Source organism: Lagopus muta, chromosome 6 (assembly GCF_023343835.1).
Source record: "Lagopus muta isolate bLagMut1 chromosome 6, bLagMut1 primary, whole genome shotgun sequence".
Classification (NCBI taxonomy): Eukaryota; Metazoa; Chordata; class Aves; order Galliformes; family Phasianidae; genus Lagopus; species Lagopus muta.
This window is the reverse complement of record NC_064438.1, coordinates 40,261,917-40,278,529: the sequence shown is the minus strand read 5'-3', so window position 1 is coordinate 40,278,529 and position 16,613 is coordinate 40,261,917. Positions and strand designations below refer to the sequence as shown.

At 38.4% G+C, this 16,613-nt stretch overlaps 1 protein-coding gene across 20 annotated transcripts in view; it reads right to left on the bottom strand.

Annotated features, from left to right (window-relative positions):
* NRXN3 (neurexin 3) overlaps positions 1 to 16,613 on the bottom strand; it is a 945,174-nt gene that overhangs the window by 35,152 nt on the left and 893,409 nt on the right. For 13 of the 20 annotated variants that reach the window (XR_007377979.1, XM_048950078.1, XM_048950080.1 and 10 more), the window contains one exon: positions 2,221 to 2,296. Coding sequence is in view for 18 of the 20 variants with exons in the window: in XM_048950078.1 (XP_048806035.1) it covers positions 2,221 to 2,296 (76 nt within the window). In the remaining 2 variants the exon portion in view is untranslated. Of the gene's footprint in view, positions 1 to 2,211; positions 2,297 to 16,613 lie in introns of all 20 variants that reach the window. The other 7 variants (XR_007377978.1, XM_048950079.1, XM_048950081.1 and 4 more) reach the window with 1 other exon arrangement.

Here is a 16,613-nt window from a genome sequence, read left to right as displayed (position 1 = left end):
CCTGTTACTGTTCCTTCTCATCGTGATGGAATTAACTAGATTTACACTTTTAGAGGCAAAAGGGACCTCCATGGCCTTCTGCCTTCTGGCAACTTTTACACCAGTGCCTCTGAGAGCTGGGATCCTCAAAATTTGGAAGTGTAAATCTCATCAGCAAGAACCATCTGGGAGAATGTTTTTTACATGTCATCAGGCTAACTTTTATTCTCAGTGCTAAAGTAATTCCTGAGAAGAAATTCATAACTCAATGGCTGATGAGGACCAAGCATCCAGGGGAAGAGGAATAGGATCTGGCAAAAGAATATGTAATAGCTTAGGAGAGTATCTTCAACTGTGTCAGGAGTCAGGTATTTTTAGTATGAAAAACTTGGCATCCTGAAATTTCATATTAAACATCCTGCTTTATCACATTTCTCCTCCAACTTTGATTTTTCCACTTACTGCATATGCTGAAAATATTATTATTGTCATTTATAGTTATTGAAGTAATTGTGATTTCTGTGTTGAAACACAAATAACAAAAATATATGATAGGAGTCTGATGAAGAACCCATTTCCTCCTTGAATTGAAATTAATGGAAATCAGAATTAAAAAAGAAAACAAAACAAACAAAAAAATCCCACCTGATATCTTCAAATGTGAAGCATTAATGAAATGAGTCTTACCCACTCATTTGCAAATGACTGTGGTACGTTACTCCTCCTAGCACGGTCCTGTAAAACTCATGACTCACTTTCATGATAATCATTATGCTGGTATTTCACGATCGCCTTTATTTATAATTCTGGTACCAGCACTATGCTTTACAATCCAGTAATATTTGGACTGCTCTTTTGCCAAGTGAGGAGTTAAAAACACAGAGATTTGTGAAAAAAAGGAGATGGATATAGACTGAAGTAACTGCTAGCCAAGTCATCGTGTCACTCCCTTCCCTATTAAGTTTGAAGACAGCTGCATGGTGGAAGTTTCCAGCTACAAGACATTACCAATCTCAGGTTACTGACAGGACCAAGTTCTACCAAAAAATGCAGGCACAACATGACAAATTGAACATAAATATGAAAGCTCTAGCCTTGGGTGAATTTTAGTATTATTCTTGTATTAATTAAACGGCTTCAGGAAATTAGGGACAGAACATTTATAATGCATTCTGGGGATTTTTTTAAAGAAAAAAAAAAATCCCAAATAGATAATAAAACAAGCAAAAAAACAAAACAAACAAACAAAAAAAACCCACAAAAACCTAAGCTATTTATATGTTTCACTTTTAAGGACATAAGATTCTACGCAAACTCCCTCTTTTTAAAAAATGTACACAGAAATTCAATGATGTCTGTTCTCTATTATAGAATGCTTAACTCATGGCAAGCCTCAAAAAAGACGATTTGAAAAAGCCTGTAAGAAATAAAATAGACTGCAGTTGCCTGCTGGATATCACATCATATATCTCACCAGAAAGAATAGCCATCAGTTTATCAAAATGTATCTGGAAGGGAAGAAGTTGAGTCAGTTCCACATGGCCAGTCCTTCTGACTCTTTAATGGATACATTTTGAAGCATCATTGCAGATAACATGGCAAGAATTACTACTAATTTTGTTATGTTGAAACAATGTTTTGATGCTCCTCAATTTCTTTGGGCTCACAGAGAACAAAATTAGTATAAATGTATTACCAGGTTAACTGCACTCAAAATCCCATGGACAAATGTGTCCTTGCACAGTCCAATTTCAGTACAATTAATGAACAGCATTAACATACCAGTATTGTTTCATTTTTGTTTCCCTGCTCTGGTTTTCAAGCATTAACTCCCCCACACTTTATAAATCTTTATTATTTGCCACATGCCATGTTGATATTTTTGGTTTTCCACTGTGTCAGTAAAGTGATTCCTACAAACATGTAAACTATTAATTAGCTAGAATCACTTTCAAGAAGTACAGCTCTCTGTGCAGATAACTTTATTTTAACCAATCAATCAGTGATGAAATATCTTTGCTTTGCTGTTACCAAGTCCATGGGATCTGATGCTTGGCTGTACAATTTTTATTTTATATACAGTGTATATATACATAAGGATATATATATATACACATATACACACACATATATATACATATAGTAATATATGTATACATTCACACACATATAAATATATGTATGCATTGTTTTTTGCAAATTAAATCAGAAAGCAAGCAAAAGAAGACTGACCTGACTTACCTGTACTGGGTTCACAGTCAATGAAATCTTCATCATCGCTAGAACATTCAGCGGATGAAACAATGTCATCTGTTGTCTGGCATACAAAGGTCAGGAAGAGAGGAAAAAGAATAGAAGAGAAAGATATCAGATGCTTGCACATCAAGAGGCTGTTTTAGAGGCGGCTAAGTATCTGACAAAAATGTTTCAGAATAGAAAACTTCTAAAATATTTAATTTGCACCAAGAACTCCAGCTATGCCAGTGCAGCAAGGAGCTGGATTCCCCTGCTGGAGGACTCGTGCTGCTGAACATTTCAGGTGGGCGCAGGTGTGGCCTGCCGCGTGGTTCCGGCTGGCAATGGATGGCACTGTGCTGCTGAGCACAGCAGGGCAATGGGCCTGACACCTGCTTGGCTGGCACATGGCCCCAGCAGTCAGCAAAGGGCCTGTCTGGAGCACGCTGCACTCCTCGATAAGCACCAGAGCCACGTGTGGCCTGCCAGAAGGCACCCACTGACAGCCAGGACAGATGAGGCATTCCCAGGCTAAGCATGCTTCCTGCAAAGGCAAACGTACAAGGTAGACACAGATAATACTCATCACCCTGGCAGCTAACAGAACTCTGCTGTGTTGTAAATGTATCACTCTCAAGCAGAGGTACTTTCTGTTCTGCTGATGCACCCCTTGGGATGGGAATTCCATTTACATTTACCCAGCTAGGACATGTTTGTTACATTGTAAATAACTGCTGCATGTTTCATGTAGAAACATGTACTTGTAGCCCGACCTGTCTGCCTGCCAGTGACCTGGGACCAGCCTGGCTGCGACTGATGGCTAGCGAGCCAAACCACGACTGTTCATGGCCGTAACAAGTCTCATAACATTTATTTGCATTTCCAGATGGAGATATTTTTCTACTTCTTTTTTTTTTTTCTTTCTTCTTTTTCCTTTTTTTTTCTTTTTCTTTTTTTTTTCTTTTTCCCCCTTTTTTTTTATGTTGCTGCTGGTCTAATTAATGAGCAGCATGCTCTGCAGCATGTTAGAGAGAAGCATACTGGTGTCTCCTGCCAGCAGCATCTCCTGCCTGTAATTGCTGCAATTAGTTGAATTTGTAAAGCAGACCATTAGGGAGAAAAGCTGTGGCAGCCTCTGGACACAGGTTGTAATGTTCCTGAAAACAGCACAAAATTATCCCAGCCCATCAGTATCAGCTCAGACCACAGCTTCTGCTGGAGTTATCTCCCCTTACACTTCCTCTCTGAAGAAAGCTGCACATTCTGCTGAGCAGCAGGATTGGTGGAATGGTTCCTGGAAAAAAACAGACAAAAGGTTCCTCACCAGACAGGGAGTATGGCTTAAGTCACAGCCCTCAGGAGCAGGGTGGCTGCACTGCAGTACATTATAACTCAGTTCTCCAGGTGAATATTCCTGAGGATCTCACATCATGAAAAGATTTTATGTCCTTACTCTAGAAAAAGACTATCCAGATTTAAATAAGGACTCCTTTCCAATCATAGGCCTACTAATGTTGCCTTCAAAATGCTGTGTATTCCCTCCTTTATTTACAAAATTTATTTTCTTCAGTCCCCTGTGGTCCTACTGCTAACAAGTTCCTCACTGTCCTGTACCACAAGTACTCCATTTCCTCTTCTTTTTAAGGAAGAAAAAAAAAAAAGAGGAGAAAAATGGAACTGAGCAGTCAGCCAGAATGCTCACATCCAATCTGATGTTCCTTCCCTCTTGATTTCAGTGACTTAAGTGTGAGACAAGAAATGAAACTACGATTGTTCAACAGTAAACGAAAATTACAAAAACAGAGTATCTGTAAAAACTGTCATAAAATAAGGGAATCCCTATCATATGTATTGAATACTACTTGCTTGTGCACCAGCACTGCTGTACAGCAGCATTTTGTACGATGCAATCTTGCAGTAATCTCATGCTTAAATACTTCCACAGGGAGGCAAGATTAAAAGGAATTGAAGGTGACAGGTACAAAGTAATTTCCTGCCTTATGTGTTAAGATCATTTTTTGGCAACTTCCCTTAGTCACAGAAAATGGAGGAATGCTGTTGAAATTCTGGTGCTGAATTCTCTCTTAAAATGAACTGGCTTTAAAAGTTTCTCTGCTCACTAAGAGGTCAAGAAAAGAGGAATGCACAAAATAAAAATTTACTTTCCATAATTCTGGCTCTGTCACATATGTTTTATAAAGCATTACTAATCCCAAAGAACAAAATAATTTCTAACGACAGTAATCACATCCTCCAACAGTGAAATGCAGCCATCTCTGAGTAGAAAGATATCAGTTTTTAATTGTAACACTGTAAATTACTTTAGAATCATAAGTCAACAAAACAGTATCGTAATAAATTTTTTTAAGGAAGTGAAATGAAGCTAGTGAAACCTCAAGCGTCTAAAACACTTGAATTAATGGGCATTAAGGACAGCACTCTGAAAAAGGAACGTACTCCATTACTACTAGAAAACCTTGCTTAGACAGTAGTAGAACTCCAGCAATGTTTTTCTGATTTCCAGGTTGTATTTAGAGCAAGTGGATTTTGCCCATAGTTGAAGATCTGACAATTCACATACAGAATTTCATTGAAGAATAGTAATGATTTGCTTGAAGTAGGAAATGAACATAAAATTTTTAACAATGTGTCATTGCCACTTACCAATTGCTATGCCTATTCACTTACCCACTTTACTTGCTCATATCTAAGGGCTTCATGCAATATTAACTTGAAATCAGATCCAATTGAATTGACAATCTGATTCAGTATTTGTAAAGAATAGAGTTCCTTTATAACTCTCTCCCCTCCTTCCCCTCTTCATTATTAGAACCATCACTTCAAAACAGAAATGTAGACGTATCAGAAAAAAATGAGATTATATTTCTTCACACAATGAAAGATTTTTTTTTTAACTGAGGAACAACTTGCAACAGGGCAGTGATGGGTAATAAAGGTTTAGATGCATTTTGAAAATGAGTGGTCAAATTTAGGGTAAAAATACCCATCCACAGCTACTAAACACATCACATTTCACTTGGAAAATCCCTGTAGCACAGGCATCAAAGATCAAATCAGAATTTGTAGTCTACCTAGACTTCAGCAAAGCCTTTGACATTGTCTTCCTCCAGGAGAAGCTGGCAGTCCATGACCTGAACAAGAAAACTCTTTGCTGGGTAAAGAGTGGCTAGAGAGCCGGACCCAGAGGGTGGTGGTGAATGGAGTTAAATCCAGTTGGTGACTGGTCATTAATGTTGTTCCCCAGGGGTCGTTATTGAGGCCTGTCCTGTTCAATATCTTTATTGATGACCTGGATGGGGGGATTGAGTGAACCCTTAGTAAGTTTGCAGAGGACACCAAGCTGGGAGGAAGTATCAATCTGCCTTGGTGTAGGAAGGCGTGACAGAGGGATCCAAACAGGCTGGATAGCTGGGCTGAGGCCAATGGGATGAAGTTAAACAAGTCCAAGTGCTGGGTTCTGCACTTCAGCTAAAACAACCCCAGTCAATGCTACAGGCTTGCAGAGTGGCTGAAAGATTGTGCAGAGGAAATGGACCTAGGGGTGTTGGCTGACACTTGGCTGAACATGAGCCAGCAGTGTGCCTAGGTAGCCAAGAATGCCAATGGTATCCCGGCTTGAATCAGAAATAGTGTTGCCAACAGGAGCAAGGAAGTGATCAGCCCTCAGTACTTAGAACTGGTGAGGGCTCACCTTGAGTACTGTGCTCAGTTTTGGGCCTCGCTACAAGAAAGACAATGAGGACATGGAGTGTGTTCAGAGAAAGGCAATGGAGCTAGTGAGAGGTCTGAAGCACAGGTCTTATGAGGAGAGATTCAAATTGGATGTAAGGAAAAACAACTTCTGTGAAAGAGTGGGCTGGAAGGGGCTGCCCAGGGATGTGGTGGAGTCACCGACCCTGGATGTGCTCAAGAAACATTTATAAGTTGCACTGAAATAAATGGTTTAGTGGGAAATATTGGTGATAGGTGGATTGTAGGACTGGATGATCTTGGAAGTCTTTTCTGAACTCAGTGATTCTATGATTCTATGAATAGAGAAGAGCACAGCCAGACTGAGACAAAATGTCAGTGCATAATATGCACATCTACCAACTTCAACCTGTATCTGTACTTTTTTGCAACTAATTCCACACTTGATTCCACCAGTTAATCTCTGTCCTTACCTTCCCATCTACACTGCGTGCTATTTCCCCTGATATTCCAGTTTTCTTGTTCTGTTACTACTGTTTGTCCCATGTTACTGATAATGCATGTATAAATATGAGGGTTAGAAAAAGAGAAAACCCTCTAAAAGTGGAGTTAGATTTAAGGTTATTGATGGGATCTCTAGAAATCAAGGAAGAAATAAATACACTAATCTGTCTTGCCACTTCCTGTCTTGTATTTTTCATCTCTGAATTTCATCACAATTCATCAGTAACTGATTTTCCATTCTCATCACATATTGGCTTACCTTGCACAGATAGCAACATCTGAATCATCCCAGCAAATAAAGCCACTTTGAGAAGCAGGAGAAAATTCCTGACCGGAGAAACAGAGATGAGGAAATTTCCAGGACCAACCCTGTCATCTGTACCTTTGCAAAGATAATTTTCACTTGATGATTATTAAATTTCTTCTTCCACAAGATAGGACAAGCTAGTGAGCAACAACCCCAAAAATCTCGCCACTATCTTTTAGTCTCACCAGAAACAGTTCACTGTAAGGCCATAAGCAAAACCAGCTATTCCATTTCTGGTTTCCCCTCACAGTTTTGAAAGTGAGCTGACTAAACACATCCATTGGTCCAATGGTCGGTAAATGAATTTATTCTTTATTGTCTGTCCAGTAATCTGAAGGTGGTAAATGGTAATCATTCTTATCTACAGGCAACAAGATAGTAAAGAAAATTTCCTGTGTGCTGTGATGGAAACAATGTGTTTTCATTGGAGAGGACATGAGAGAGAAAATCTTTTCCAATTCCATATATTAGCTAAATTTTATATTAAAAATAATAATTCACACTGTAGTATCTTAAAATATGTATTTTTTTTTCTTTTTTTTCTTTTTTTAAATCCCAGCTTTGAAATTACTTGGCTCTGTATTAAAGGCCATAAAACTAAAGATAGGTATTATAATAACTTTCAATAAAATCTCTCTCTGGCAGGAACTCTTTTTATTCCTTCCTTTGAAAGATTTTTTATAGCATTTATATTATTATTTTTCCTCTCCCTCTCTCTGGCGTTTAATGAAATTGCCTTGGAATAAAACTGGAGTAGGAGAAAGTGCTAAACTCTGAGACTACCCTTGAGGATTTATGAGCATATTTACCTTCAAATTCTTTCAATTTCACTGAATTGGTTCTCCATTCCTTTCAATGAATTATTGGTGCTGCAATCACCTCCTCCTAATTTTTCATTCTAAGGGCCTCTTCAATCATGATGATAGTTCTACATCTTTGTTCATTAAATGGTACATACTGCTGTGGGGTGTAAAGTATAGGGGAAGTTGAGATGGCATGACAAAACCTGTTCAAGATGACTGCATTGTCGTTCAGTCCTTCCAAGTGCTCAAAGTGCCAATTTATGTGTCAAATCCAAAACCTTTGCTCCTTTGTTCCACACAAAATGGCAGGTGCTGAATCTTCCCTTTTCTCAACTACAAAGTTTGTTTGACACCTTGCTTTTAGGGTGCACCATTATGTGAGAAAGATTAGGCATACTGCGTAAAATAAGTCCTGTCACAGAACAGCTTTATGAAATTATAAATAACACACCCAAAAATGATGGAGTTCTCACTTCTACTGGGAGTGAAATGACAAGGACCCATAAATTCAAGCCCTGCAGACAAATTTTCTAGAAATACATACTTAGCTGTTTCTTCATCCTGTAAAGTAGGATTCAATTTTCCTAGTTGCCTTTTGCTTGAAACTCTTTTACACACTACTTCCACTTCATTGCAACTGTTTGAAAAGTGACATTTAATGCTTTGTTGCAAGAGAATTGTAAATCTCTTTGCCACCAAGGAATCACAATTTACGATACTTCTTGAGATATGACCACCATATCTCAGGTCAAAATACCTTCCCAGCACTAGGGAACTACAGTTGTATTTATGAGCAGTACATTTGCATTTCACATCTAAAATGTATAGAGGTGAAATTCAGCAAATTTTTCTTAAATCTCAATCCCTTTTCTACTCCCATACTGCCTTATTTCCTAAGTATTTCAAACTTACTATTGACTATGTACAAAGTACTATCTTCTACACATAACAGCATACAATGTAAATGCTCTTCTATTCTGTCTTCTAGAAACCAAGACACTTCCTGTCAAAGAAAAATCTCAAGATATTTTCTGCCATATCAATGCAAGATAGCAGAATAAATATTTGTCTCATTAGGTCTATGACATAGCTCTCATATATACCTTTTGTACTTTGATAACTGGACTTTTCAAAGCACTTGTATTCTGTTCATGCTACTTCAATTAAGAGAGAATTCTTCATCCTTCTTTTTTACATCTTACACATTTTTCTTTATTTTCTATGTAATCCTTACTTGCAAAATATCCTGGAGTTCATTATAGTAGACCTGAGAGACTCAGCCTGGATGAATTAAAGCTACCACCTACAGATAGAAAGAATCTGAATATTAAAGGGAAAATATTAGAAATGTTACTGAAATCATAATGAAGTATTATAAAAGCAGCTGCAATTTATGGCTGTGTAAACTACAGTTACAGTCATTCCTGGATTTCTTATTGGTAGCCAGAGGGTATTAATCTTTTCCAACTCAGCACTGGACAGTACAATGTACTTTCAAAGATGACACAGCCACAAAGCTGTGCATGCCATTTGTAATTCACCCTCCCCACCCTGAGAAGGTGCTAAGGTCATGTCTGCCTCTGCAAAAGCAAAGCATTAAATAACATGAAACTAGTAATTTTTCTCCATGTAGCTCTTCTGAAATGAAAACAAAAAGAAGGCCAAATGCTTTGTTGGTTTAAACTGGCATTGATTTCAACTGCTCTATGACAATTTACACCATTACACTCAGTACATTTGGTTTTGTACAATTCAGTGCCAAAGGACTCAGAGTAGCTGGAGGCAACTCAGAGAAGAGCCTGAAAAAATGAAAGTACTGGAGAGACGCATGCATGAGATAAGCTTAGTAGAACTAAACATCTGAGCTTCCCTTAACAAGGACTATAGGTGTTTAGAAGGACGTAATAAAAATCAGGAAGATGATGATGAGCTATTTAGGGTGCTTCAGAAAAAGTAGCTAAGTCAAAAAAAAAAACCAAAAGACAACTTTCAGCAATAAAAATCTCAGTGGTAACATTTATTAAAAGTCTCCTCAACAAAATATAAGAAAACTAACAGTGCTGAGAGTAAGCAGTCACCCCAGGCATTCAGATATGAATACCATCAGTGTGTATGCTCTAGTGGAGAAGAGTTTGTCTCATCTATCTGTAGTCCAACCTAATCCAATCTAAATCAATTTGTTATCGCTATGTAATAGAAACACATCATTACACATTTACTGTATTTCCGAAGCAGGTAGAAAAGCTATCTAGCACAGTTTTCAGCTAGTTGCACTCACAGAAAGAAAATGCCAATGCTCTAGACCTGTTCAGACCATGGGAACAAATCTCAGATCATGGGAACAATTTGACATACTCAGGGTCCTGTTTGGCTGGGAGTTGGGAGGTAATGATGAAGCACATACCCCTCAACAGTAACCTGGCAAAAGTACATTTCTTGATTGTAATCCTGTCTGGACATAAAAGCTGATACGATTACATCACATTACTAAGCAGGGATTGTGAGAGCTACTTCTTAACAAAAATCAGTCATTTGTCCATTACTACAGCAGACAAGAGATTAAGTAACTGGTCAGTTAAATGAAAAAAAGAAAAAATAATTCCCCCAGTTGTGTCTCAATTCAGAGTCATGAGCGGTTATGGTTAAAAAGAGCCTTGAAAGATGAATTAGTCAGTTGAAAATAGGAAGCCTGTCTCAACACAATCAATAGTTCATTCAGACTGTAAATCCTGACTCTTTTTGACCTGTTTTGATGGCAAATTTCAGGGACTTTGTTCTGTCTCTAAGCTATGCAAAGATGATGGCAAAAAAATCACATTTCTGACTTTTGCCTCTACCTGCTGGTAATGGGAAGGGTAATAGTGTTGTGAAGGGTGCAAGCAAACAGAAAGAGATGGAAGGGCAAACAGATGAGAAAGAGAAGTGAAGAAGATTCATCCATCTCTTGTTACAGGCACCCTGACAGGGAAAAGAGAAGTATTTACCCACAGCAGCTTAACCCAGCTTCAATGTACCTTCCCAAATGCTGAAGAAATGTAATGCTACGTGGTGTTCTGCTGATAAGCAAATCCTTCTAAATCCTTTCAGTTTATTTCTTGGCCTGAAGAAATTATATACCATGCAGAAGCAAATAAATGAATGAAATTTCATCTCCAGGCATCTAGATTGGATGTTTATTGATGCCCACATTCACTTGCTTTCCTTTTATCTTGATGTGGTAAGGATCAACTGGCAGATCTTTTCCAAACTATACAGTGTAACTCTTAAGATTTGAGAGATTTTTGAACTGGCCCATAAAAAGGTAAATTCTTGGCTTAGATACAAAAGATACGGTATTGTCATGAGACAACAGACTTTATCCTCTCTTACCAACCTATTTCTCCTTTTCACATTCATTTTCCTACTTCCAAAGAAGCACCTTGAAGATGAAAGTTCTGTCATTGAAGTCATTATCTGAGTACAGGGCTTCTCAGAGTAATCACACAAAAACTATTTTCACACTGAGTATCTTTTTTGTCATTTGATATAACTTGTTCCCCTTTCCTATTATATTATATTCCTTGTAACAAATTGAAATACAAGCTGTCAGCCTTCTGTTTTAAGCATAGCACTTGTTATGTAGAAGGTAGTAATGTAAATGAAAATTCCAGAAGCAAGGTATAGTAGGTGTATAAACTCCAACTAAATTAAATAAATAGCTTAATCATTGAAACTAAGATACTACAAGTGAACACAAAAAAGCATGGACTTTAGCCCCTGATATACACGCCCTGATGTATTAACTTGAACTGCCACAGAAATAATTCTGTAAATATGTTGGGCTATGATCTATGCTATGATCTGGAGAACAAACACATTATCTACTCCACCAGCAAAAGGGCAGGGCAGACCTCTGGGGAGCAATAACTTCTTAAATTGCCCCAGCCCAAATCACCAAGGACACTGAGTCTAAACCCTCATGCTGCTCGATTTTATATTCCTGATACTATCATCAATTCACTATTTGACATCAGGAAAATTGCCTCCTTTCCTCACACTTATGTTTATATTGCTATAAAATGGGAGAAAACAATTTCTCTGTTTACCTGGTGCACAACTGGAATTTTAGTAAACATTTTACATTCTCAAAGCAAAGCCCAAGTAGAGAAAAATCCTTTACATTTAACAGAGGGAAGCCAGTGCTTCAGCAAGTAAGACTCCAATGATCTGAGATGAATCAGCTGCCCTTTGAAGACTCAGCCTCTAGTAAGAGTAAATGGGTTTTCTTTGCGTGCTAGCTTGCACTTAATAACTGTGTCAGAAGAATATTTTTCATTTACACTTTGCTCCTTTGCTGGAAATCAATATGTCGTTTGCTGGCATTTTCTCCTGGATATCTTTATTTAGCTTGTCTTTTCTTCCTTGGAGGGGAGGCAGTTATATTTGATTTTGTTCTGTTATTGATTGGATCACTCCTAGCAAGAAATAAGTAACTAAGTACATCACAGTTGCTTTAATGACAATCTCTTAAGCCTCAGAATCTGCCCACCATGTTGCACTCCCCCCTAACACATGATTTAAAATAAACAAAAACTGTAAAGTGAGATTACTGTGTAGCAAAAACAACTCAGCAGCAACATGTGCTATTTAACTGGCATTTCTATTTATGTACTCATTAATAAAACCACATAAGTCCTCTTTCTATTTTTAAAGCACTACTCTTATTGCCGTATTACTCAGCGTTGGGATCTTACCATCCCTTACAAATGAAGCTTAATGAGAAATTAGATACGGGAGAACTTCTAGCAGATATCTTACATGACGGAGAATCTGAGTGTGGTCACACATCTGTCACTCATGGCAATTGATAGTAGGTCCTAAAAGGCAGCAATAGCCCCATTCAGGCAAACAATGGTGGAGAATCAGATGCTGTGTCCTGGCTGCTCTGAAACTCCAGACAGGCCCACAGCATCCTTCCCTGCAGAAACCAGATGTGATGGATAAGCCACAATGTGAGATGAATTTTATAGGAGAAGCATTACTGACGTTTGAAAAACTACAGGCACCTGAACACTGGCCTGGAGTTTTGTTTAAGCAGAAACTGAGTAAGTACTTTTATCCTATATGTTTTTTTCTGTAAACTTCAGTTCAGCATTCCTATCCTTGTACTGGACCACGATCCAGTGATCCCATCCACCTGCAGATCTTTCACTACATTGCAGACACAGCTGCAATGGACTGAGGGTGCAAAGTAATCTCCACCACTTGTTTAAATTGGGGTCTTCTCCTCCCCTTCCTCTCTTTTAACTTCTGCTGCTCTTTATTATAAATGCCACAGAAATCCAGCATATGTAGTGGAAAATTCATAAAGGAGAAAACAACCTGTTCTGTAGTCCAAACTCCGGCACTTAAATTCTAATGTGACAGAGTATGTTATCTGTAAAGTAACAGTGAACATAATCACTACGAATAAATGTGCCTTAAAAAAGCTTTGGCAATTACTGTAAGTACCTCTGAGTCCAATAAGATAAGCATCTATCTTTGAATATTCACATGAATGCACCAGACTGCTCTTTCCAGGAAAATCTTCCTCGTTCTCTCCAAACGTTAATACATGCTTAGAAAATGGCATTTAAATCACAGAACACACACATTTGCTCACACAGGAAAGGAGGTTGCCACACACTTTTAAACACAAAATAAATATAACGCAGAATAAATAAATGCAGAATGAGACCTTGCCCAATAGGTACACATCACCATCTAGAGTTGTTCCCTGAATAACATGATATACACAGAACAGTTATCAAAGCATTATAGGCGCTAAGCTTCTTTGGAGAAGCATGTAAACAGTATACCAATAAACAGAAAAAAAAGGCCATAAACAGTTTTAGACTATAAACAATAAGAAAATTCATAAACACAAAGGTCACAAAGAAGTCTGTACTAGAATGTAGATTTTGTTGGATCAGTGACAACCTCTTAACCTGAAGTCCATCTTTCTTTTTCTAATATAGGATATAAGTGGCTGACAGTAGCTAGTGTAGAAATACTTGCATGCACAATAGAAATAGTGTAATCCTGTTAACTTGTTAACAAACTAAGATATTATCAAGGTGAATTTTAATAAAAATGAAGTTAAATGGCTCCAGACATTATTCCATCTGGAACACCCTTGCCAAATATCTGATGCTTAAAAATAACATTTTCCTGGCATTAGCAGTTTTTTCTTTCTTGTTGATATGGAAATAGACTAACAGCTTTACTGCAGGCATTGGGACTGACTTCACACTGCATGTCAATGAAAATCAGCCAACAAGCAAATCAGTGCTGCCACCAACAGAAAATGCAGAAGAAAGGGGAAGTTAGGGAAGTTAGAGGCAGATGTGATTTTTTACTGGGATACTAAATACTGGTACCCACAACTTACTGAAAGCAATAGCACATAAAATGAATAGTTGAACAGACGTGGTATTCCTACTAAAACTTATGGCTAGATCTCAAAAACACACTGTTTAGTCACCAAATAAACGGATTAAAAAAAATCAGAAAGTTTGTTTCAGCTCCACACAGTACTTCATCAGCTTAAGAATATTTGGCCCATCAAGTATTGATGCAGCCAGATAAACTTTAATATCTGATACATAACACATATCTCTGGGATCCCATTAAACTTGAGCAGAATGTCACTTAAATGCCACATCAAGTGGTCCAAGCTGCAAATGGTTGTCGTGCAAGAAAATTCTGCATTGGGTAGGCAGACTCCCATACACAACAAGCACGGTGATCACTTATCCCTGCAGGGCTTCTCTGCAGCCCCTGCCTAATCAGAACATTTACTCTCTGTGATGGATAAGAGGGCCATTTTCCCCGCTTATTTACTTCGCTCTCTATTGAGTTTGATTAACTGTAGTGAAGGCAAATCAATCTTTTGTGTTTGTGTAAAATAATTAAAAAAAAAGGAACAAAGTTAGCTTTAATGGCCCAATAGATGCTCAGCTGGAATGCACTTACTGAGAGTGCTCAGCAAAAGAATTCAGGCAGCTGTAACACCACTGGGAACATACAGAGCTCATCTATATTTCTACCTGTTTAAAGGGAAAAAAAAAACAACTGAAAAAAAACCCCACTCCACTAACAAAGCCACCTATGTCGCTGCAAGTCTATCAAGGCATCAAGCACTGGGGGTTTTTTCTCTCACTCCCTTCAGCCTTCCACAGCCAAAGCTGGAACATGCTAGGAAACCAGTATCCAAATGAACATTACTGAAAGGATAGGGCATGAAGCTCTAAAGCCATGAGAATACTTCCTCTACATTAAAACAGCTTCTAAATTTGGCTTTGTTCTGTTCTGTAACATTTCCAACATCAGTAAACTCTGGTCTGTACTGAAAGACAGCATGAAATGCACAAGAATGAAATGAAGAAGTTTGTGTATTAGTGAATTTGGAGTCATTTCATAGAATCATAGAATCAGCAAGTTGGAAAAGACCCACAAGATCACCCAGTCCAACCATCTACCCATCACCAATAGTTCTCACTAAACCACATCCCTCAACACAACGTTCAAATGTTCCTTGAACACCTCCAGGGTTGGTGACTCCACCACCTCCCTGGGCAGCCCATTCCAGTGCCTGACCACTCTTTCAAGATAGCACTTTGAGAAAGTCTTTCTCTTGCACAGTCTAATCATGGTATTGCACATTCAAAGCACTTCAGTTCCTACACACAGAAATAAATAGGTATGTGCATAGGATCTTGCTGTTTGGGCCTCATAACAAGGGGAAAACAAGAAAAAAAAAGCAGAAAAAATTTTACCACCTTTGTTTTAAAATGAAATTTGACATTCCCTCTCTGGAACAGCTATGGCAGTAGCTTTAGGATGATGGTATCTCTCTTCCCAGGAAGCAATCAGTTCACTTTTCTTTAAATTCCGTTCTATGTGCTATCATTATTGTAGCTTCCAGAGGCAAGTCATGGAAGACTGGCATTAAAAGGTGATGCCTTCTGGCTTTTCTGACACTAATTTTCAGATTTAGGTCTTATTTGTGCCAGGGAGCTTTACTGACATTACAGCCACGCTGTATCCAGGTTGGCAGAGCTGCTCCCTTCAGATTCAGCAACACTGACAGAAGGGGCTTTGTCAGCATAGTTACACCACCTTTGAGTGTTGCAAGCTAAGCTGACAAAAGTTGGCATAGTTATGATCCATTTCAGGCTCCTGGCTGGCAGCAGCATGTAAAATCAAAGCATGTGCATTTTGGCACTCTGGAACACTGTAGCGGAGTTGGTAGAACTTTGTAGTAAAACAGTATTATTCTGAAATGCTTCAGATGGCAAAACAGTTTTTTAAAAAATCTCTTAACTGACTCCACACTTGATACTAGGCATGTAGATGCATTAATGAGAGTTAGAAGTTTGCAAGAAATGGATTGCAGTCAATGGGCTTTTTTTTTCCTTCCTTTTTTTTCAATTCAGAGATCTCAAGGTCAGAAGGGACCATTATTTTTACCAAGTCCAACCTGCCTTTATATTTACACGGAAGAGCCTGGTGCCAGGGCACCTCTGCCACTGATTTGCAATGTCTCTTGACACAGCAGCAAGTCTGCCAGCGAACTACAGCTCACTCTTCAGACAAGGAATATGCATGTGCATCTCCTGGAAGTAAATGTTAGCTGCTTTGAGAATAACTGAGGGAGAGTGCTGTGTAAAGTGCTGTGATTGCACCCAGTTTGTCATACTCTGTGAGCTGAAAGACACACAGTCCAAGTGGATCTCCCATATGGCTTTGTGGGCATGGTGGTGCTGGGCTGATGTCTGGACTAGATGATTTTAGAGGTCTTTTTTAACCTTAATGATTCTGTGATTCTACAATATGTAGTAGAACAAACTGTTATGTGCAACTGGGGAGGGAGGAATCTAAGAAATAATCTCTCTTTGATGATTCTGAAATGGAAAGAAGATAAATGAATACTGAAAAGACTGCATATTCCTATACACTGAGATTCCTGCACAACAAGGAAAAGAACTTCCTGCAATCTCTTCTCACAGGTGAAGAAAACCTGCCATGAAAATCTACAGAAATAAACCACAGCA